This window comes from Triticum dicoccoides, chromosome 3A, assembly GCF_002162155.2.
Source record: "Triticum dicoccoides isolate Atlit2015 ecotype Zavitan chromosome 3A, WEW_v2.0, whole genome shotgun sequence".
Classification (NCBI taxonomy): domain Eukaryota; kingdom Viridiplantae; phylum Streptophyta; class Magnoliopsida; order Poales; family Poaceae; genus Triticum; species Triticum dicoccoides.
In genome coordinates this window covers 746,327,361-746,347,154 of record NC_041384.1, presented here as the reverse complement: position 1 = coordinate 746,347,154, position 19,794 = coordinate 746,327,361, and the positions used below count along the sequence as shown (strand labels likewise).

At 45.3% G+C, this 19,794-nt stretch overlaps 3 protein-coding genes across 9 annotated transcripts; 1 reads left to right on the top strand and 2 right to left on the bottom strand.

Annotated features, from left to right (window-relative positions):
- Positions 1-256: 256 nt before the first annotated feature.
- Positions 257-11,255, bottom strand: LOC119270650 (protein MITOFERRINLIKE 1, chloroplastic-like). 5 transcript variants are annotated; one of them, XR_005134244.1, is made up of 8 exons: positions 4,786-4,877; positions 3,442-3,734; positions 3,152-3,316; positions 2,020-2,178; positions 1,791-1,933; positions 1,466-1,681; positions 1,215-1,349; positions 257-881 (listed from the first exon to the last, which is right to left on the bottom strand). XR_005134244.1 is itself a non-coding variant. In XM_037552681.1 (7 exons), exon 1 carries the CDS (start codon positions 11,184-11,186, stop codon positions 10,056-10,058), a length of 1,131 nt encoding a protein of 376 aa, XP_037408578.1. In that variant the 5' UTR covers positions 11,187-11,255; the 3' UTR covers positions 3,180-3,316; positions 3,442-3,488; positions 3,631-3,734; positions 6,640-6,765; positions 8,943-9,039; positions 9,145-9,310; positions 10,024-10,055. The 5 variants fall into 5 exon arrangements, 4 of the variants coding, with proteins under 4 accessions (XP_037408578.1, XP_037408575.1, XP_037408576.1 ...); XM_037552681.1 differs by lacking the exons at positions 257-881; positions 1,215-1,349; positions 1,466-1,681; ... (1 more) ...; positions 2,020-2,178; positions 4,786-4,877 and adding exons at positions 6,640-6,765; positions 8,943-9,039; positions 9,145-9,310; positions 10,024-11,255 and having other exon boundaries at positions 3,180-3,316; positions 3,442-3,488; positions 3,631-3,734; XM_037552678.1 differs by lacking the exons at positions 257-881; positions 1,215-1,349; positions 1,466-1,681; ... (2 more) ...; positions 3,152-3,316; positions 4,786-4,877 and adding exons at positions 6,640-6,765; positions 8,943-9,039; positions 9,145-9,297; positions 10,024-11,255 and having other exon boundaries at positions 3,586-3,734.
- On the top strand, positions 484-9,672 carry LOC119270647 (DNA-directed RNA polymerase V subunit 1-like). 2 transcript variants are annotated; one of them, XM_037552674.1, is made up of 18 exons: positions 495-579; positions 716-851; positions 2,070-2,185; positions 2,276-2,329; positions 3,099-3,269; positions 3,464-3,622; positions 3,720-3,875; positions 3,962-5,539; positions 5,615-5,787; positions 6,089-6,149; positions 6,247-6,371; positions 6,624-6,784; positions 6,904-7,178; positions 7,287-7,460; positions 7,551-7,694; positions 7,785-8,797; positions 9,023-9,131; positions 9,221-9,672. In XM_037552674.1, the coding sequence occupies exons 1-18, from the start codon at positions 496-498 to the stop codon at positions 9,377-9,379; spliced, it is 4,848 nt and encodes a 1,615-aa protein (XP_037408571.1). In that variant the 5' UTR covers position 495; the 3' UTR covers positions 9,380-9,672. The 2 variants fall into 2 exon arrangements, with proteins under 2 accessions (XP_037408572.1, XP_037408571.1); XM_037552675.1 differs by lacking the exon at positions 716-851 and having other exon boundaries at positions 484-676.
- A 1,222-nt stretch (positions 11,256-12,477) lies between the features above and the next one.
- LOC119270649 (PH, RCC1 and FYVE domains-containing protein 1-like) lies at positions 12,478-17,544 on the bottom strand. Of its 2 annotated transcripts, XM_037552677.1 has the most exons (6): positions 17,278-17,544; positions 14,454-16,476; positions 14,222-14,368; positions 13,476-13,887; positions 13,352-13,365; positions 12,478-13,014 (listed from the first exon to the last, which is right to left on the bottom strand). In XM_037552677.1, exons 2-6 carry the CDS (start codon positions 16,374-16,376, stop codon positions 12,961-12,963), a joined length of 2,550 nt encoding a protein of 849 aa, XP_037408574.1. In that variant the 5' UTR covers positions 16,377-16,476; positions 17,278-17,544; the 3' UTR covers positions 12,478-12,960. The 2 variants fall into 2 exon arrangements, with proteins under 2 accessions (XP_037408574.1, XP_037408573.1); XM_037552676.1 differs by having other exon boundaries at positions 13,352-13,887; positions 17,278-17,542.
- Between the last annotated feature and the right edge of the window lie 2,250 nt (positions 17,545-19,794).

The window sequence follows — 19,794 nt, the reverse complement described above, 5'->3', positions numbered from 1 at the left end:
TGCCAAACTAGGCCTTAAGCATATCTTAATGGAAGGAACTTGTTTTGCCACATGCATGATCAAAGCACAACATGTTAAATCAGTCAGAAAAAAATGCTCTGATTTATCTAACATATGTCGACCCACGTGTGCGAATTGCATTTTTTCAAAAAAGAAGAGAAATAGCCCACTTGTTGAAATGAGAAGAAGAATCGAGATCATTGAGAACCAGATAAACAGATGGAAGAAACTAGAAGAGAAACAGACGGCACTTTTGGGTCTCTTTTTTTGAAGGGGCACCTTTTCTTTTCTTTTCTTTTAAATATTAGGAGACATACACTTAACGCGTGCTACTGCAGTTGGGTGCTGGTCATGGTCAGTGAGTGAAAGATGGCTAGCTCTCAACCCAGCTCCCTCACAACCCAGCTCCCTCGCTCCCTCACTCTCACTCAACTCTCTTCCAATCGATCCATCCACCGGTGCAGCTCGCCCAAAGCACCGGCGATGGAGACGGCAATGGAGGCCGGCGATGACCCTGCGTTCGTCGCGGAGGGCACCGTCACCAGCATCAGGCTCACCGTCGCCTCAAACCAGGAGATCGTACGTAATTGCCACGCATTTCTTCTCCTCTTTCACTCCAACCAATCATGGCCTCTTCGTCGTCTCCTCCCCCTCCTTCTTCATAGCAGAACAGCAGGTGATTAACTAACCACATTGATGGTCGCATGCATTGCAGGTGAAGGCGCAGCCGATGAAGGAGGAGTTCCCGGTGACGCACCCGAGCCAGCTGGCCGGGAACCCGGCGCTGGGCCTGCCGCTGCAGCTCGGCCACTGCGACTCCTGCGGCGCCACCGACCTCGCCAAGTGTGAAGGTGACTCACTGGCTCCTCTCTGTTTTATACCTGCTACAAAATCAACCCGGCCAGTAGCTTCCTTGGTTAGCCCATCAATTAATCCATGCACGGAGAGAAAGAATAGAAGCATCAGTAAACGTCTGCAAACGTGCGGCTAAAATTTTCTGACAGTTTAGCATGTGTCAAGTTAGAAACCAAATCCAAGTTTGACAAAACTAAACTAGCTGTTTACAGGAGCATAGGTAATTAAGTTGGGTGTGATAGTGTAAGCTGCAGCTGTTTGACACTTCTGCATTGCCTGAGACTTTCAAGTCAAAACAAGATCTGTTTATTTAGAGGTTTTTGTGAACAAAATAAACAGAAATCTGGGTCATGACGCACCTGATTTTCTAGGTTTCTACCAACAGTGGTGTGCCCCTTTAATTTAGCGATGAATAGTGCCACTTCACGTCTACAAACATGCAGATAAAACTTCTTAGTGGGCTAGCTAGCTGCCTAGTTCAGTGTGTGATAATCCTGCACAGGTAGTTTGGAACCGAAATTGAGATTATTTTTCAGGTTCCTGAAACTAGATAAAACCAAACTGAACGATATTCAACTAAAGTTCAGTTTATTCGAGCACAAATACTTACCTACAGTAGGCAAGATCACTCTGTTGAAACACAAATAGTTTGATATGATAACAGCTGATCTGACTACTCACTTGAGTATTATACATTGTCAGAGTATTCTTGCTAAAATCAGTTCTGCGTCAGCATTTGTCTCAACTGATAGGATAGGTATCTCCTGTTCCTAAGCTTTCGGCAATACTCAAAAAACTCGGCTGAAATAACAGCATCTCATTCCACCTGCAAAATATTCAGCAAGACAGTTTACTGGAAGATAGAAAATTTAGTTGCCTCGGTTAGATCACTTTCTAGGAACATAATAAACTGTTGGATATGATAATGGTCACACCTGGCCGTTCAGTTTACTGTTGTACACTGTCAAAGACATTGTTGATAAAAGTCAATGCCGCAGCATTTATCTCGACTGATTTATAGTGTGTTCCTGAACTGAGCTGACAAAGAGATTGTTGTAATGACATTGATTCTGCCCACCTGGAAATTTTGCATGCACATCCATGTTAGGTTCTGCAATCTTTGATCTAAGATTCTGAATCAGCCCATATATGTGCATACTGCACCTTCATTTATTATTTTCTGACAAAACTCGTCTTCTCATGGCTGGCTGAAGGTCATTTCGGGTTCATCAAGCTGCCCGTGTCCGTCTACCACCCAAGCCATATCACCGAGCTGACGAAGATACTCAACATGATCTGCTTCAGCTGCCTCCAGTTCAAGAACTGCAAGGTACATGCAGAAATTAAACCCTGCCCAAGCATACTATGATCAGTGATGTAGTGGCTAGCATTAACATGGAATTTCTGTACTTTGCAACAGAAACAGAAAAGTGTGGAAAAGGAGAGCAACTTCACCTCATGTTCATACTGTCAGGTAATTAAGTGATAACTGATGAAGGAGATCAAACTGTTCAAGTCTCCTTTAAGTTGCATTAGTAGGGTCAGGTTGGTATGCATAATATGCACATTCATATGTAGCTCACTCTAATTCTCCGAGAAAATCTCAAGGTAGCCGAATCTACTGCTAGATAGATCGTAACTGAATCGTCGATGATGAAAAAAAAATTCCAAAAAGTTGCTGCTGCAGAGATAGCGTTAAGCAGCTAAATACAAAACAAGTGCAGGTAGTTCAGCTTAAACACTAGAGCAGTCAGAGAAGACGATGAGCTGAAATTTGGAAGTGACACTAGCATAACAGGTGCTGAAATTTGAAATTTGGATCTTCCCAGAAAGATGTATGATCCAATTCAAAAGCAACAGGTGCAGAGTTTAAAATGCATGCAGCAACTAAAATATCAATTATCTCCAAAGGAAGCAAATGCCATGCTTTATTTAACACACATTGTGCAGTAGCCTAGACGTCTGTTATGGCTAAATTCCACCACATTACCCAACCCTCAAACAGTACAAATCTCCACTCAAATTTCAAATTTAAATTAAGACTATTAGTTAAGTTATTGGTGGCTAGTGTTAGTTTCTGGTTTTAGTTTCTGAGGAGCATGCCATATGTACAGTACAAGCACCAATTAATTATGTCTTGCCATGGTTCAAATTTTTTATTTGGAGTATTTTTTCCCTTAATCCCTCTAACTAACCAGCCACTATTATTTCCTTTGTCGAATTCTGCATTCATCTTCTTCCAGGATCTCCCACCAATCCATGTTGCAAAAGTCAAGAAATCCAATGGAGCCCTTACCTTGGAGCTGAGAGTGCCATCCAGGAAAGAACTGGAAGAGGGATTTTGGAGCTTCCTCGATCAATTTGGCTTTCACACGAAGGGCAGCTCTCACTGCCGTCGTTTATTCGCAGAAGAGGTACTAGTACTAGACAGAGACTTGTTGCTCTTGTGGCAAAAGCCACCCTGCAAGGGAGGAGGATGTAGAACAAAAGTCTCAGAACTTAGTTGCTCTGCTTTGCATTAGAAATGGTTATGACAAGAGAAATTAATGAATACTTCAAGAACTAATAGGTGCTAGAGATACTCACATTTTGTTCTTCTGTTTCTTAGGTTCGGAAAATAATGGAGAAGATCTCTGAAAAAACAAGAAGGCAGATTGCTGCTAAGGGATATATTCTTCAGGATGGATTTGTGATGAGCAATCTCCCTGTTCCACCAAACTGCCTCCGCGCTTACAATGTTTTAGATGAAACAATCATGTGCTCTCCGGTAAGTACCTTTTGAGACTCATCACTCATATACTTTTGGTTGCATCAGAATTTCCTTCGTTTCACCGTCACTCCTGACTTTTTTCTCCATTCTTTAGGATGCCTCCACAAACCTGCTGAGGAAAATCGTACTCAACGTACATAGAATCAACAACTCAAGGGTTGGCCCCCCAACCTTCAAAGAACATGAGGTGGAAGCAGATGATCTTCAGCTTGCCATTGCTGACTACATCAAGCATGCAGGAACAGCAAGGGTATGTAGATAATATGCAAATGAAATGCATCCTATCTACTTGATCAAAACTGTGTGTTCATATCTGGTGTCATGTATCTTTCATAGGGTCCTCAAGATATCACCTTTAAAAGTCTGCCTGCAACAAAACAATGGCAGCAAAAGATGAAGGCACTCTGCATCAGCAAGAGCTCAAGCTTCTCATGCCGTGGTGTGATCACGGGTGACCCATACATTCCTATGAATGTGGTAGGAGTTCCTGATGAAGTAGCAAGACGAATGTCGGTAGAAGAGCGTGTGACAGACTACAACATTGCTCAGCTGCAAGGCATGATGGATAGAGGTCTTTGCCTGACACATGAAGATGCTAATTCTATCACGCACTCCTTGGATGTGGGGAAAGCAAATAAGAAACGGACCATACTAAAGGTTGGTGAAACGGTCAACCGGAGAATTCTGGATGGAGATGCGGTATTTGTCAACAGGCCACCAAGCACCGACAAGCACTCAGTCCAAGCAATGTATGTCCGTGTACATACTGACCACACCATCAAGATCAACCCACTCATATGTGGCCCACTTGGAGCAGATTTTGATGGCGACTGTGTCCACATTTTCTTCCCAAGGTCAGTGTCAGCAAGGGCTGAAGCTATAGAGCTCTTCACGGTGGAGAAGCAGCTGGTCAGCTCTCACAATGCAAAGCTGAATTTTCAGCTCAAGAATGATTGCTTACTAGCTTTAAAGAAAATGTCTGCTAGAAAGTATTCCAGAATGGAGGCCAATGAACTTATAAATGCAATGTTCACGGCAGGGTTGATTCCCATGAAGCGACTATCAGGTGGACCAGAGTGGAGTTTCGCTCAGATTCTAGAGACAGTACTACCACAGGAAAATAAAATATTAATCAGAGACTTGGTTGCTGGCACTATTACCATCTCATCAGTTCTGTCCATGAAGAATCCAAGGGAGGCCATAGAATTTCTGAATCTTCTGCAGCCCCTACTAATGGAATCATTATTTACTGATGGTTTCAGCGTAAGCCTGAGAGACTTCAATGTCCAGAATCCAATACCACAGACAATACAGCATCAGACACTTGATCTTGACAAGTTACGGAAACCAATTGTGGACTTCATTACTTCTTCTGACATTCGCTTCTTGGTTGACCAAAAGAGAGATTCAGCCATGACCAAAGTAGTGGAGCAGATTGGTTTCTTGGGACATCAGCTGCAGCGCAACGGAAGATTATATTCTGGCAGCTTGGTAGAGGATTGCGTATCCAAGTCGCTAAGCAAGTGCGGCAGCAGCACCAATGGTTGCCATCCTTTGGAGGCACATGGTTTTGTCAGGAACTCATTTTGCAATGGACTGAACCCATATGAGGACCTACTCCATTCAATATCTGCAAGGGAGAAGACAATACGCGCATCTAAAGGACTTGTGGAGCCGGGCGTTCTCTTCAAGAACATGATGGCAATGCTCCGAGATGTTGTAGCATGCTATGATGGAACCATAAGAAACTCGTGCGGAAATTCAGTTGTCAAGTTTGACTCGACAGACTCATCCAGTTCTGTGACACCAGGAGATCCCGTTGGTATCTTGGCAGCCACTGCAGTTACGAATGCTGCATACAAGGCAGTGTTAGACCCAAATCAGAATAACATGGCCTCATGGGACTCAATGAAGGTGAGAGGCTCATTTGGTCAGTTACATCTACGACTTCGGTCCATATGTTCTGACTTCTGATTGTTGCATTTACAGGAAGTACTACTTACAAGAGCTGGCTCTAGGAATGAAAATGACCAAAAAATAATTTTGTATCTGAACAAATGCTCCTGCGGCAATAATTTTTGCATGGAAAGAGCATCGCTCGCAGTTCAAGCCTGCTTAAAGAGGACCAAAGTAGAAGACTGTGCTACTGAGTTCTCAATCCAGTATGTACCGTTCATACTTCCATAATTATTTATCATACTACAATGTTCCTTCTGCCCCAAGTTACATACTATTTTCCCAAACTATGCACTTTAGTATTAGTTTCACATGAGTGAATCATAAACATGAACAAGACTAGCAAATTTTTGTTTCTTGACATCGTATTGAACTTGGAATCTTAGATCAGTCCAGTTCAGCTTTACACTGTGTTATAAAGTTATAAGCCAAAATCAAATCACAAGTAACTACTTCTTACATTTCAGTGTATACTGTGCTAGGCTCACAATCATTGTCTTGTTTCAGTTATCAACAACAAAATATTCAAGCAACACATTGTCTTGTTGGCCACATTCACCTTGACAAGGTATTTTTCCTTTTCTCCTACTTTTCAAATAGTATAATTGTTTTTCAGCATTATCATCAAGACTATATGTTGAAGAAATCATTTTGTGCCCTTACAGAAGCAACTGGATGAAATGAACATAAGTATGCAAGGTATTCTTCAGAAATGCCAGGAAGAAATATATAGATGCGGAAAGAAGAAGGGGCAGGTGAATCAACTTATGAAGAGAGTTGTGATCTCAAGGTGCTACAATCTTTTATTGTTTTAACCTTGAAATAGTACAGGAGGCTTTATTTTCATATTCTTCTGAAAGAATATTCCAATGGTTGGATTTAATTTGCAGATCCGCTAAGATTTGAGTTGTTTATTTGGTAACTTAAGTTGAATAATGTCCTTCATTGGGATTTTGGCATGCTACATTGAGAAAATCAAGCATGAGCTTTAAATGGTCTATTCTCTAATTTCTGAACATAATCTGACATTTCTTCTTTGCAGCGAATATATGTGCTACCAGGATGCAGATGACGAAGAACAGGTCTCCTGTTTGCAGTTTTTCCTGACAAAAAGTGTCACCACACAATCTGAATCTTCTGCGCGAGTTGTCCAGTTGATGGCCAATACCATTTCTCCTATACTCCTGGACACAATCATAAAAGGTAAACCAAAAGTTCAGTCATACTAGGTATCATGCATATAGAAAATCCAGATGAATATGTTGATAGTGCTTATGCAATTCTGCTTACTAAACAGAGGTTCTCTTGCATTTTTCTCCCAGGTGATCCACGAGTTCAGGAGGTGAACATAATATGGGTTGAACCACAAGACACGTGTTGGGTCCAGAACTCCGGTACAGAGCAGAAGGGCGAACTGGCGCTGGTAATCACAATGGATAAAGACTCAACTGGGGAGAGTGGTGATGTCTGGGGAACAGCAATGGATGCATGCATCCCTGTGATGGATCTGATCGACACTACCAGGTCTGTGCCCTACAGCATCCAAGGAGTTCGGGAAGGGTTTGGAATTTCCTCTGCCTTTGGTCGAGTCACACAGGTCCAGCTAGTTCTTGCCTTTTTACCTTTATGATGAATTTAGTAGCTTCTATTAAAGCATTACTCATGTTCTACTTTCTTCTATTTATGCTTTCGACCATCCTTCCAGCACCTTTCCAAGGCAGTTGGAATGGTTACAAAATCAGTTCTTGAAGAACACCTGACTACTGTTGCAAGCAGCATGACCTGCACAGGTAACTTGCATGGCTTCAACAGCTATGGTTACAAGGCCACATTCAAGGCCCTCAAGATACAGGCACCCTTCATGAAGGCTACACTCGCTGTAAGTTCTCCATTTCATTTTGTTTTGAACCCCCCATTTTGATGAGCAAGCGTTGGCATTGATTAAAACACCGAGAAAAACATGTTTCAGAGGCCATTGCAATGCTTCGAGGAGGGTGCAGAGAAGGTCTATTCTGATCAGTTGGATAGTGTTGTGTCTACCTGCTCTTGGGGCAATCCTGCACCAATTGGGACCGGTTCAGCCTTCAAAATCCACTGGAATGATGAGAACATGGTAAAACGAACATTTCACCTGCCTATTTTCTCACATGTGTGCATCACGCAATTATTTTCTCCCTTCTCTGAACCTCTTGGTCTTTTACAGTTAGCAGGCAATGAGAACCTTGGAGGGTATGGTTTATATGAATTCCTCACAGACGTAGAAACAACAAGAGCCACTGAAGATAATATAATTGTTCCATACGGTTCCTGCTTGTATGATGTTGACAACCTTGAAGAAGATGAAATCGAAGAGGATGGAGTCTTATGTTTGGGAGGAAACAGTCCAATCTCTTGGACAGACAGGCCAAAAGCAAATCTCCTGTTGCATGATCTTCAAGGTTGGAGGGCTGAACAAGGGCACCAAAAGGTGCCAGCTGCAAATTGGCAACATGGTAAACATGTCGCCACAGAGTCAAGTGCCACTGGTGGATGGAACCAGAGCAGTTCTACCACGAAAGTTTATCAGAGAAGGCAACGTAATAGTAATTGGAGCTCAGATGTAATGCAACAAGATGGTAACCCAAGTTGGAACAAAGCATATGTGGCAGGCCCGAGCAACACTGCCATTACAGGGCCAACAAGCGGCACTAGTGGATGGAATCAGAGCAGATCTACCACGAAAGTGTATCAGAGAAGGCAGCGAGATGGTAATTGGACCTCAGATGCAACACAAGAAGATGGTAACCCAAGTTGGAAGAAAGCAAATGTGGCAAGCCAGGGCAACTTTGCCATTACAGGTCCATCTAGCTCTGGTGGATGGAGTAGAAAGACCAATAATGTTGGTAGAGGTCGAGGTGGTGGTAGAGGTGCAGTGTGGAAATCAGAGGGATCACACCGTGGAGGTAACAGTAGGTGGAAAGCCCAAAGAGTCAATACCACAAGCGCCCCGAACTTCCACATTTCAGGACCATCCAACTATGGTGGACGGAACATCAAGACCGGCAATCTTGGCCCAAGCCGTGGCAGAGGACCAGCATGGAGATCAAAGGGACCAAACCGGGGAGGTAGCAATAGTGGACAACAAGGGAGTTCAAACTTTACACTAGCGGAACAGCAGATCCATGCACAAGTTGATCCAATCATGAAAGAAGTAAAGAGGATCATCCGTGAATCAAGGTATAATATCTAGCCCATTGCAACTCTAAAAAGACACAAAGTAATGAAAAGTAGCTACACTTCTTCAAGTAAATGATGATATGACTGTTTGATTTAAGTTTGAACATCACAAAGTCCAAGTAACTGCAATGATTGAAAAGTGCACCTTCTCTTGTAGACCACAAGTGGCTTCTTCTCTATGTTCGTAATCCTTACTCGCAGTCCATCTATTCCCATACTTTGCAGGGATGGCATCAAGCTTTCTGGAGATGATGAGAAGTTCATTGTTGAAAATATTCTCATGTACCACCCAGAGAAGGAAAAGAAGATGGCAGGGAATAACAATTACATAATGGTAAGCAGCATACCTTTCAGTCTTCCGATGCATCACAAGAACCAAAACCCAAAATTGAAACTTGATGAAATTTCTTCCCCTGCTTGCAGGTTGCTAAGCATCAAAAGTTCCATAGCTCCAGGTGCTTGTACGTCGCATCCTCAGATGGCCCTCCTACAGATTTCTCCTACAAGAAGTGCCTAGAGAACATGATCAGGATTCACTACCCACATGAAGCAAGTTCATTCTGCAGAAAGTACTTCCAGTGATGAACTATAGCGTGTCCATTCGCATCGAACTGTATGCGCTTGCAGTAGTGCAATGTCTAACCCACTGAAATGACCTCATCTGGCATACACGATTTATGTGGACTCTGATGTCCATAAACTTGTATAATTCGGTGTGCTTGAAATTATTCTACGACTGTGATGCTATTTCTGAACATTAGGAAACAAAACCTGGCATACATGAATTTCTGTGGTCTTAGTGTCCACAAACTTATATATGTTATGCTTGAGAACATTTTATAACTGTGATATTTTTTCTGAGCAGTAGCACTCAAAAACACCATGAATGCTTTGAGTTAGTGGCGAACACCAAAAGTTAAGGTTTGTGAGCTTTCATTGTAATCACACACACGCTTCACATACACGTAACAGAGAGAGAGAGAGAGAGATGGAATGTTACTGAAAACACCGACCTGAAAATGTATGCCGCAAATAAGTAACCACTAATCAAAACAAATGAGAGATTCACAACTGTTTCATATTATTACTTGTTGTATCCTTCAAACAACTCTATAACTGAATTTAAATGACACTAAAGCAAATACATCTGGCTGGTACATCATCTGCATAATATCATAGCTAGGTAGCTACAAGAAAAGTGCACACTACCCAGAACAAGCGATTACCTTCCTGAAAGAAGGAAAGGAATCATACACACTCAGGCAGCGGCAACTCCGGTCTTGGTCTCGGCAGCGGCCTTCCTCTCGCACGATTCAAGGTATGACTTGAGGATCATGAGCCTGGCCGTCTCGAAGGCGCAGTAGCCAATCGCAGCGAAGCAGGCGCTGTGCAGGACCCTCGGTCCGATCCCCCGGGACAGACCCATCAGGCCTTCCTCGGCGATGACCTCCTGCATGGTGCCCACCACCGTGCGGCTCCCCTGGGCGGCGCCCACCCTGGTCATCAGCCGGGTCTTGACGACGTCGAGCGGGGTGGTGAGCCCCGCGGATATCGCGCCGGCGAGCGCGCCGCACAGCACGCTCTCCCCCGGCGTCAGGTTGGCGGCGTTGCTCTTGCTGAGGGCGAAGGCCTTGAGGTACTCGAAGGAGGAGTAGCTGAGCACGCCGGCGGGGAGGTTCCGGAGCAGGGTGGCTGCGTACCCCGCGTAGAGGCCGAAGAAGCCGTCGGCCTGGAGGATCTGGAGCAGCACCTGCCAGGAGCGGCCCATGGCGGCGCCCGACTGGAGGCGCTGCGTGATGAGCTCCTTGGGCACCATGATGGCCGAGGAGGAGATGTTGCCGCTGGCGCCGGCGAGCGGGGGCACGAGGAACGGGGGGAGGTGCGGGCGCAGCAGCGACTTGGCGAGCTCGCAGGTGCCGAAGTAGATGGCGGAGGAGGTGGCGGAGCCGAGGATGACGGCGGAGAGGCCCCGGTAGAGGCCGAGGGGGCCGTCGGCGCGGAGGATGTCGGCGAACACCTGCCAGGAGCCGCGCGAGGCGGCCCCCGCCTGGAGCCGCGTCTTGACGGCGTCGAGCGGCAGCAGCGCCGCGTAGGTGAAGGCCCCCGCCGCCGCCCCCGCGCACGCCCCGATGGCCGCCCGCTCCAGCGGCGTCGGCGCCTGCGGCTGGGACTGCGCCTGCGCCTGCGCCGGGGCGGCGGGGGCGGGGATGGAGAGCGTGGAGGAGGAGAAGACCGGGGCGCGGCCGTGGGGGGTGGCGGCGGCGGCGGGGGAGTGGTGGAGGAGGAGCGAGGTGAGGTCGGAGAAGAGCGAGGGGAAGTCCTGCGAGCGGCCGCCGGCGCCCGGGAGCGAGAGGGAGAGCGGCTCCCTCGGGCGGCTCGACGGCGGCATCTCGCCGGCGCCGCCGCGGGGGGGTCGGTGGAGGCGGGCGGGGGGATCCGGAGCGGAGGTGGAGTGAGATTCGGGAGGATAATGCTGCGCGTGCGTGGTATCTTCTGATTATTAACCAAGATGCCTTTTATTTATTTCAAAAACTTGCAGTTCGAATTTAAACCCTTTGATTTGAAAAACGATGTGCTTGCATCCGAATTAAAATTGTCCGTTTGAAAATTCGGCAGCACCCTTCCACATTATTGTTTGTTTGTGAACGCGGTCGTCAAAGGTTGAAAATGACGGAAATCAGACAACTATCTATGACAATTACATTTAACCGTTCGAAACGCCAAATTTTACTTGCGACAGTGATGCCATGATATCAACTCTTAAATAATAATCGGCGGATAATTATGAACCTTTTTTTACTGATCTATCGCCGTATAAATATGAAAACATTTCTTTGTATAAGCAAAAAAAAAGTGTTAACGAAAGATGCCAAATAAAAGAAAAGAAATATAAGGCATTGATCGCTGAAATTTTGCTTTTATTTCAAAATTTTGCATTTCGAATTAACCCTCCGTTTGAAAATCGTGTACTTGCGTTCAAATTCAAATCATTCGTTTGAATATCTTGCAGTACCCTTTCACATTTTTGTTTGTTTGTGAACACGGGTAGGACCACAGTGTCAAAAGTTGAAAATGACAGAAATCAGACAAATATCCATGACAATTGCATTTAGCAACTCAGAACACAAAAATTATTTGCAACAGCGATACCACGACATCAACCCCTAAATAATAATCGAGGGCGACATAAAATTTAAAATCAAATCTTGGTATAAGCAAAAATAATAATAATAATAATAATAATAATAATAATAATAATAATAATAGGAATGTTAACTAAAGATCCCCAAAAAATGATAGAAGGCATTATTAGCTAAAATGTCGACTTTTCTACTTATCTTCGTAAACGTTTTGTCCCCGATTAAATTCACGCATGATGCCACTTTACCTGATACTAACCCTTTCCACATGATTCATGGCCAGAATTTTGGTAGATGCCAGAGAAATGGTGGTATCAGAATTGTTGCACCACAACATGCATCAACATGATATCACAACTGTATCAGACAATATTGCTCCACAACATCATCATCAAAAAAAATAATGAGAACAGAGGGAAAGAAGCCCCCTGTCTTATTCTTATAGGAGAATGAGGAGACTCGAACCCAGGCCGGCGACAGCAACCTTTGTGCTGTCCGCCACTCCACCTAGGAGAGCTCCTCACCACAACATCATCATCATCATCATAATAATCATCATCATCATGTATATTAGCTCTGCTCGACGCCACGTCAGCACGTACAAACAGTTGCAAATGGAGAAACTTCTGCAGATGATGACTGAAGAATTTCTGCGGATTTTACAACATGAATTAGCTACAGAATTGGGGAAAGAGGAGTGGTTCCTGGCTCTGATGAACACATCCTCTTTCCCACACTAATAATTGTCACCTCTATATTTACATTACATCAGGGCAGCGCTACAAAGCCCCTGCATGCCTCTGCCTGCTTGCCTGCTTGCCTCAACGGATGAACTGATCGCGAAACAAGAAAACGATTCATCGGAGTTACAGGAGCAAAACTGAGGCCTTCCCGGAAGCTCATGCGATATCCGATGATTGCCGGGGCAGAGCAGGTCGGTCCTCAAGTCACCGAGCTGAACGGGTCGATGCGGCCGACGACACCCGCTCGGAGCTCCTCACGCCGTACCGCTCGTAGACCTTGTCATGGTTCTCGTTCCACCAGCTCTCCGCTTGATGCTCGCCGAACCGTCTTCGGCTGGATAGGAATTCAAAAAAAAAAAGGAGGTGAGGAGCAGGCAAAATTAGAGGACCTGAATATGTCATGGTTCTCAATGAGATCCTGCCACGAGCTTTGTGCCTTTAGCAGAGTAGGTTGGCAGCAACTGCAGTGCTGATTAACCGACCGAGTTAGTTGTGTGACAAAAACACTGGACACGTGTGGTGATTAGACAACTGAATCAGGAACGAACAAACAGCCTTCTATTCTCAGAGTGAATTGTTATAACCTACCATGTCATATTTATTAATGAATGAAACAAGACAGGGCATGACAGTAGTATTTAGGAGAGAAGCCGAGAAGAATATCAAATTACCTGAAGCGTACCCTCTTGAGATCCCGAGTCCCATCAAGAAGCGTCGTCAGTGTTATGTATACACCTTGTTCATACTGTTCAATCCATTCGGCCTTAACTTCGGGACTGGACAGTGACAACGTACCTCGAGATCTGTAACCATCCTCGCCATTTTGGAGGGACATAGTATCCATGCTAGCACTATCAGCCGCTCTGCGGCTTGAGGCGAATAATTCATCACTACTGCTGTGCGCTCTTCGATTCGAAAGTGCGCCGTCATGGGGGCTTGAAACCCTGTGTCTGTGAGCACTCACTTCATTGTTTTCATTAACACCCGGCGATCTCTGCTGACCTGAGATTCCATTTGGGTGCAAGGATCGTCCAGTGTTCAGGCTAGGCACGTTCAATGCATTGATAGACTCATTCCGTGACTGGTGAACTGAATCCAAATCCATGCTAGAGTAAATGGAAGCATGAGACTCGATTCCGTTTGGGAACTGTGACTGCTTTGCATCGTTGCCATCATCTGGAGGCAGTCTTTCAGCCATGTCCTTGAGCTACAAAAGCCACGGAAAAAGGCAGATTCAATAATAAGTAGAGAACAGATTTCAGAAACAGAGCCAATGGAAGTAGTACTAACTATACAAAAGTTTATATTGTATCACTAGTTTTTAAGATTAAATGGGTATAATCTGACAACACTAAAACAATTGTTCTTTCAATGTTAAAGATATGTCTTCTCTTTCAATGTCGAAGCTCCACCACAGCACCATTAACATGTTTATCTCTTGTCAACCTTAACAACCGACGAATTTATAAGCATGGGATACTGCAGTTACATAACAGTTAATTACTGAATCATGTGTTTTTAAGGTGCTCAGGCAATATTACCTGTGCTGTTAGGGCTTTTATGACTTCCTTAGCAGCTTTGGACTTCGCAGACTCCTCTGCAACCAGAGTCATGGCCTCTTGTACTTTCTTAGCAGACTTCTGTAGCTCAAGTTCTTGAGCCTCACACCGGTGCCTCAGACTATCGACCTAACAAGATGCATAAATTAGGATTCTGTTAACTAACAGACTAAAAACCAAGCCTACATACTGACATATGAATATTATGAGATACCTGTCCGCGGAGTCTTTCAACTTCCTGATTTAACATCTCGTTCTTTTTCGTAAGATTATCAGTAGCACTTTTCGCAATAGAAAGGCCATGAGTTGTCGGAACTGGTGTGGTAGAACGTGGCGGACTAGGCTTACGAGAGAAAGGGGAGACAGCCCTGGAAGTATTTACCGATCGAACTGCTGGTGTGCGAGTTGGTCTTGGAACTGGTCTGTTCAGATCAGGCCCACCAGATAAAGCAATATCCCTCAACTGAAGAAGTGAACTCATTTGAGGAGACCGAAGAAATGAAAGAGCGTCTGTTTTCTTCCCTTGTTTTGCTGCCTTGCTATCCAAACTTCTAATCATATCCAAATTACTAGGGATAATTGCTTTAGCTAATTTAGTACTATCAGAATTGCTTTCGCCTGAGTAGCGAGGCACGGTATCTTTCCTCTTATTAATTGCACTGGAGTCAATGGCATTGTTCAGTTTCAGAAAACAAGAATCACAAACACGGTAAGGCTTTCCAGGATTGGGAGCCAACGCTGCCCTCAACACCTTTCGCGAAGTGCACGCATTGCAATGGACATGTCCGCAATTATGGCAGTTATGCCTCTTCCGGGTAAACCCAAATGGTTGCCTACATGAGGTGCATTGCGACTGCTCCGCTCCTGGCATCAACTTATGTTGGCATATGGCCGCTGTGAAGTTCGCACCACAGGAAATGTGCCGAACAGCTCTGTCTCGTAAGGCTTCAACCAGCGTAGGTATTTTCCTGTCGTCTATATCTCCATGGCCCAACCTTCCATTGGCTCCTTTTCCCCATGTAAAAACTTCACTCTTAACTGTTAAAACCGCAACATGGTAGGAACCACAAGCAACTTGAACAACCTGTTCACCCATAATCTCTTCGACTAAACATGGGAGCTTACCATCTGAGCGAGGATTTCCAAGCTGGCCATAAACAGTATTACCCATGCTCCAAACCTGTCCAGATGTTGTCAGACCCACAGTAAGGCCATGGCCGCATGCTATCCTGTGAAAATCGTAATCAATGAGTGAAGCCACACATGTCGGCTTAACTCGTGGTTCCTTGTCACCATGACCAAGTCGATGTTTGTCGCCATCTCCCCATGTGAAGAGCTTTCCAGAAGATAAACTTGAACTAGACTGAGTCACTATAACTTCTACAACAGCTGCAGTGTGCCACACACCACAGGCGACAGCAATTGTTCTGAGCCCCGATAAAGACTCGACCTCCCTCGGACATGAAATACTTTCTCGGTTTCCATGGCCTAAAACTCCAAAAGTACCATCACCAAAGGTAAATAACTGGCCACTTGTTGTAATCAAGGCTGTATGCCAGGTTCCACAAGAAACATAAGCAACTTGCAGACCGTCCAGTGCTCCTGAAATCCTTTTAGGAATCCAGTGGCTTATGTCAGTACCATGGCCCAAAAGCCCAATGTTGTGCGTTCCATCTCCCCAGGTATACAGTTCCCCAGCTGTTGTCACAGCACAGGTATGGAACTCCCCACAAGCAACGAAATCCACGTTGGAAACCGCTAATGAATTGACAAGGCTGGGGCGAGCATAATCTTCTCGTGATCCATGACCAAGCCGTCCTCCAGACTCTTCACCCCATGTGAAGACTTCCCCATTCTTGGTGACCAAAGCAGCATGCTTGACCCCGCAGTCCACATGATACACATCAAGAACTAAATGGGACTCCAAAGGCTTCGGTAGCAGGACATCCTGCCTCACAGCCGACTTGATTACCGCATCAGAACCAGCCCTGGCAGAGCTTTCACAGATAACTTCACCCCACACATACACGTCGCCTGACGATTCATAGTCATCTTGCGCGGAACCGTGGCTCGATGTGCTGGGGGCACTTGAAGTGCTTACTCTGATGACATCTGAAGCAGCCACTTTGGTGGGCATTTGTCACATCCGAAATCCGATCCCAAATGAAGTCTGGTTCTAAGAACAGTACCAACAAATACAGTCTCCTCCTAATAAGATTGGCCAAACGTTGAACGACCTGCACGGATATTTTAACAAAAGTGAGGTGATAAAAATCTCATTGCACGGATATTTTAACAGAATTATAGGAAGAAATAGAAGCAAAAAATTCGGATGCTACGGCGACAATGGGCAGGGTCACGGGGAGCAAAACAACGGCACCAAACAACGGCAGGTTTATTGTGAAGGCGATGCAGGTTACAGGTACAGAGTTAGCCCACCATGGGAGCAGGACCTAGGTTTGCAGTGCCAGGTGTAGCCTGCAAACCTAGAATTGTAATGGCGTGCGTCGCATCTAGTTGCTTGTGATCTAACCTGTGCAGCCCTATGATTATGAAGCGATGCAATCGGCTAGTTCAGGTTCGTGCTTCCTAAATGTGTAAAAGTGCACACTCCTAAGCTGATAGAGTGCATCGAAATGCATGGAGTGGCATAGTCGCATCACAACACCACCGGTCCAACCCTACACAAATCCACTAGTCAGTCTCCACCCAAAATGAATCAGCATAGCATCAGCAACACGCATGAATCAAGCTCCCCTGAGAGCCGCCGCCATGACCAGCCTGCATCTCCAATTTCCAGTGGGGAGAAGCACGCCGCGTTCCCCTGCAGAACCAGTCAATCCCCACCAACCCAACCAGCGCCGCCGCAACTACTCCCCCGCCGCGTTCCGCGGAGGAAACCACCGGCTTCCGTCCATCCCACGGCGATAGCAACCGCCGCGAGCGGGAGGAGCCCCCCTGCTCTCGCCAAGCCATTTCGGCGCCCGACACATCCCCCCGGAGCACGCCAGAGAGAAAGATGAGATTTTTCGCCGTACCTGAAGGGGCGCAGGAACCGGGACCGCCGCGGAACCCTAGAGAGCTCGCTCCTCCTCCTCCTCCTCCGAGATCCGGGCGAACTGGGGGCGGCGGCGGCGGGACGGGCGGGCGTGCGCGCGCCGGGAGCCTCCGCCTTGCTTCTAGAGGAGGAGGCGGGCGGCGGCCGGAGGAAGGGGGAGAGGAGGAGAGACCGGAGGCGGCTGCGCGGCGGCTTCTTCTCTCTCTCTCTCGCTGGTCTTGCACGCACGCGAGGAACGGGGCCGCTTTGCTTCCAGCGTTGCCTTGCTCTGCTTGCCCTTTTCTTTCACCATTTTTTTCTCCATTTTGTTGTTACTAATTGAGGTTGAAACAAATGCACCGTTATTTGACTTTGACTATTACCACCGTTAGTGGTTGAGTGCTGATGGAAGGTTCTGCAAAAACAAGCTATTAAGAAAACTTCTCATCTATTCGTCTTTGATCATGGATGGCATAAATAATAAAGATCACATCCATCTTTCTATACCATAAACACTGAAGCAAGCCGAATGCGCGCCGCCGCCATCGCCCACCCCCTCAGATAATTACTTTTCTTTCCCATTGTTTACCGTTCCCTTGCTCTGCTTACCATTGTTCTTCCTCCTTTCTTTCCCTTTTTTTTTCTGTTTTGTTAATTTACTTTTTGCGAAACATAGTATCAGACACGCGGACGCTCGTACACGCAGGCACACCCTACCCCCTATGAACACTTTCCGGTAGGTCTTGGAAAACAATGCATCGTTACTTACTTTGACTATTAACAGAGTTAGTGGTTAATTAAGTGCAGATAGAAGGTTCTGAAAAAACAAGCTACTAGCCACTGTTACATCGACGATAATCTCCCGCGTCACCGGGATCGACATTATGTAATCACGTTTTTTTCCTGTAATATTTCGGTCAAATTTTCAACTCTTTCGATCGATATTCGATCTCGGCCCCCTTTCATATACATAACCTCTAAGCTAAAATTACGCTAACTTTGGTGAGATTGAATAATTATTCTGCTAAAAAACACGAGAGTGCGTAATTGCAAGTAATAGTATGAATTAAGCCTAGGAGTGTACAAGGTGACTACGGTTTCGATAAAATCCGAACGATAAGGACTGCTAAGTCGATATTCTTGAGGCCTTAATTTAAAACATCGATGATGCTGACGATGACGGTGATGGAAACTGGTTCAAAGAAGAAGAAGACATGAAGTGCCGACCAAACTTAAAGAAAAGTCATATCTTCCTCAAAAGAGAAACAACACCATTTCTTTACTAAGTGGCAATTTTTGGACCTCATCCTCCAGTATCCAACAACTGATGTACCTTTCATCCTGGGCCTCGACGCCTAACGTTTGTTGGTATGTCATGATGTATGCTTACAATTCTTGAAATTCTAAATGAGCATCTTTGCGTAGTCCTATATTGGTGGCTTGCAACGAAAATAATTATCGGGCAACACGGTCTGAATCGAGGCTCTACAAAATCAATTTGAAGTAATTTAGGACAAGCATGTCACTTTAGACGACTGGCTTGTGGTTGAATGGTTAGGAAGATGATTGTATCCTAACTTGCAAGGGACCATACCTCGGGCTTTGACGTATCTACGCATCCTTAAGGCTGAATACTTTTCTCAATAGGAAAATGGCATTCATGTTGATGGCGATTCACATGTGATGATTTCATCAATCTTAAGACTTTGCAACATATATCTTGGTGTATGTCTATATCGTATTCCGTTCTTAACCACATATGCCCTCCGTTCTAAAATAGATGACCCAACTTTATACTAAAGTTAGTACAAAGTTGGGTCATCTATTTTGGAACGGAGGGAGTACGTGGTAACGCTAAGATATCTTGCAACATATATCTTGATGAGCCTTGATTTCATCAATATTTTTTTGAACAAATAATGAATAGTCTGTCACGTGACTCGTTCTCTTGTAGGCCGAGCTAATCTTGTCGGCCCTGAGACTGAGCCAAAACTCACTCACGCCCAGGAAGAAAAAACGTCTGCTTGCGCTGCATGCTGTCAGCCAGAGGCCACAGTGATCGAACGCACAGATAAACTTTCATTTATCTACTGTTAAGTGGAGTTTGAGCGCTTCTCGTACCACTACCTCGCAAAAAAATAAAATAAAGGTGCTCCTCGTACTAGTAGATAGATTATACTACTAGTACTAAGATTAAGATTAAGGAGCACTGAGCGAGCAGACACGATCATCAGGAGCTCCTTTTCATCACTCGATGCCAGTAATCAAACGCGCCGTGTTCCCTCGTTTACAGGCAGCGGATCCCTCAGGATCATTGCAAAATTTCAAGCCTCACGTCTCCCTCAAAAAGTATAAATCAAGGCTCATCTCTAATTAAAATAAATAAATTGTGCACGCCTGTTAAATCAGTCCTTTCTTTCCCTCAACGTTTAGCTATTTTTTTTGGATTAGTTTGGATTGCTTACCACATATGCTACGTGGTAACGCTTAGCTATCTCTTGCGTTCCATTTCAACATC

Bases quoted from the DNA above. Each gene is read 5' to 3' on its own strand.
- LOC119270647 (XM_037552674.1), top strand. From the start codon at position 496: ATGGAGGCCGGCGATGACCCTGCGTTCGTCGCGGAGGGCACCGTCACC. The intron at 2,330-3,098 runs GTAATTAAGTGA...ATCTTCTTCCAG, and splicing joins CCTCATGTTCATACTGTCAG to GATCTCCCACCAATCCATGT. The intron at 6,785-6,903 runs GTAAACCAAAAG...TTTTTCTCCCAG, and splicing joins CCTGGACACAATCATAAAAG to GTGATCCACGAGTTCAGGAG.
- LOC119270650 (XM_037552681.1), bottom strand. From the start codon at position 11,186: ATGCCGCCGTCGAGCCGCCCGAGGGAGCCGCTCTCCCTCTCGCTCCCG.
- LOC119270649 (XM_037552676.1), bottom strand. From the start codon at position 16,376: ATGCCCACCAAAGTGGCTGCTTCAGATGTCATCAGAGTAAGCACTTCA. The intron at 13,888-14,221 runs GTAATATTGCCT...TGGCTTTTGTAG, and splicing joins TAAAAGCCCTAACAGCACAG to CTCAAGGACATGGCTGAAAG. The intron at 13,015-13,351 runs GTAATTTGATAT...ATTCCTATCCAG, and splicing joins CTCAAGAGGGTACGCTTCAG to CCGAAGACGGTTCGGCGAGC.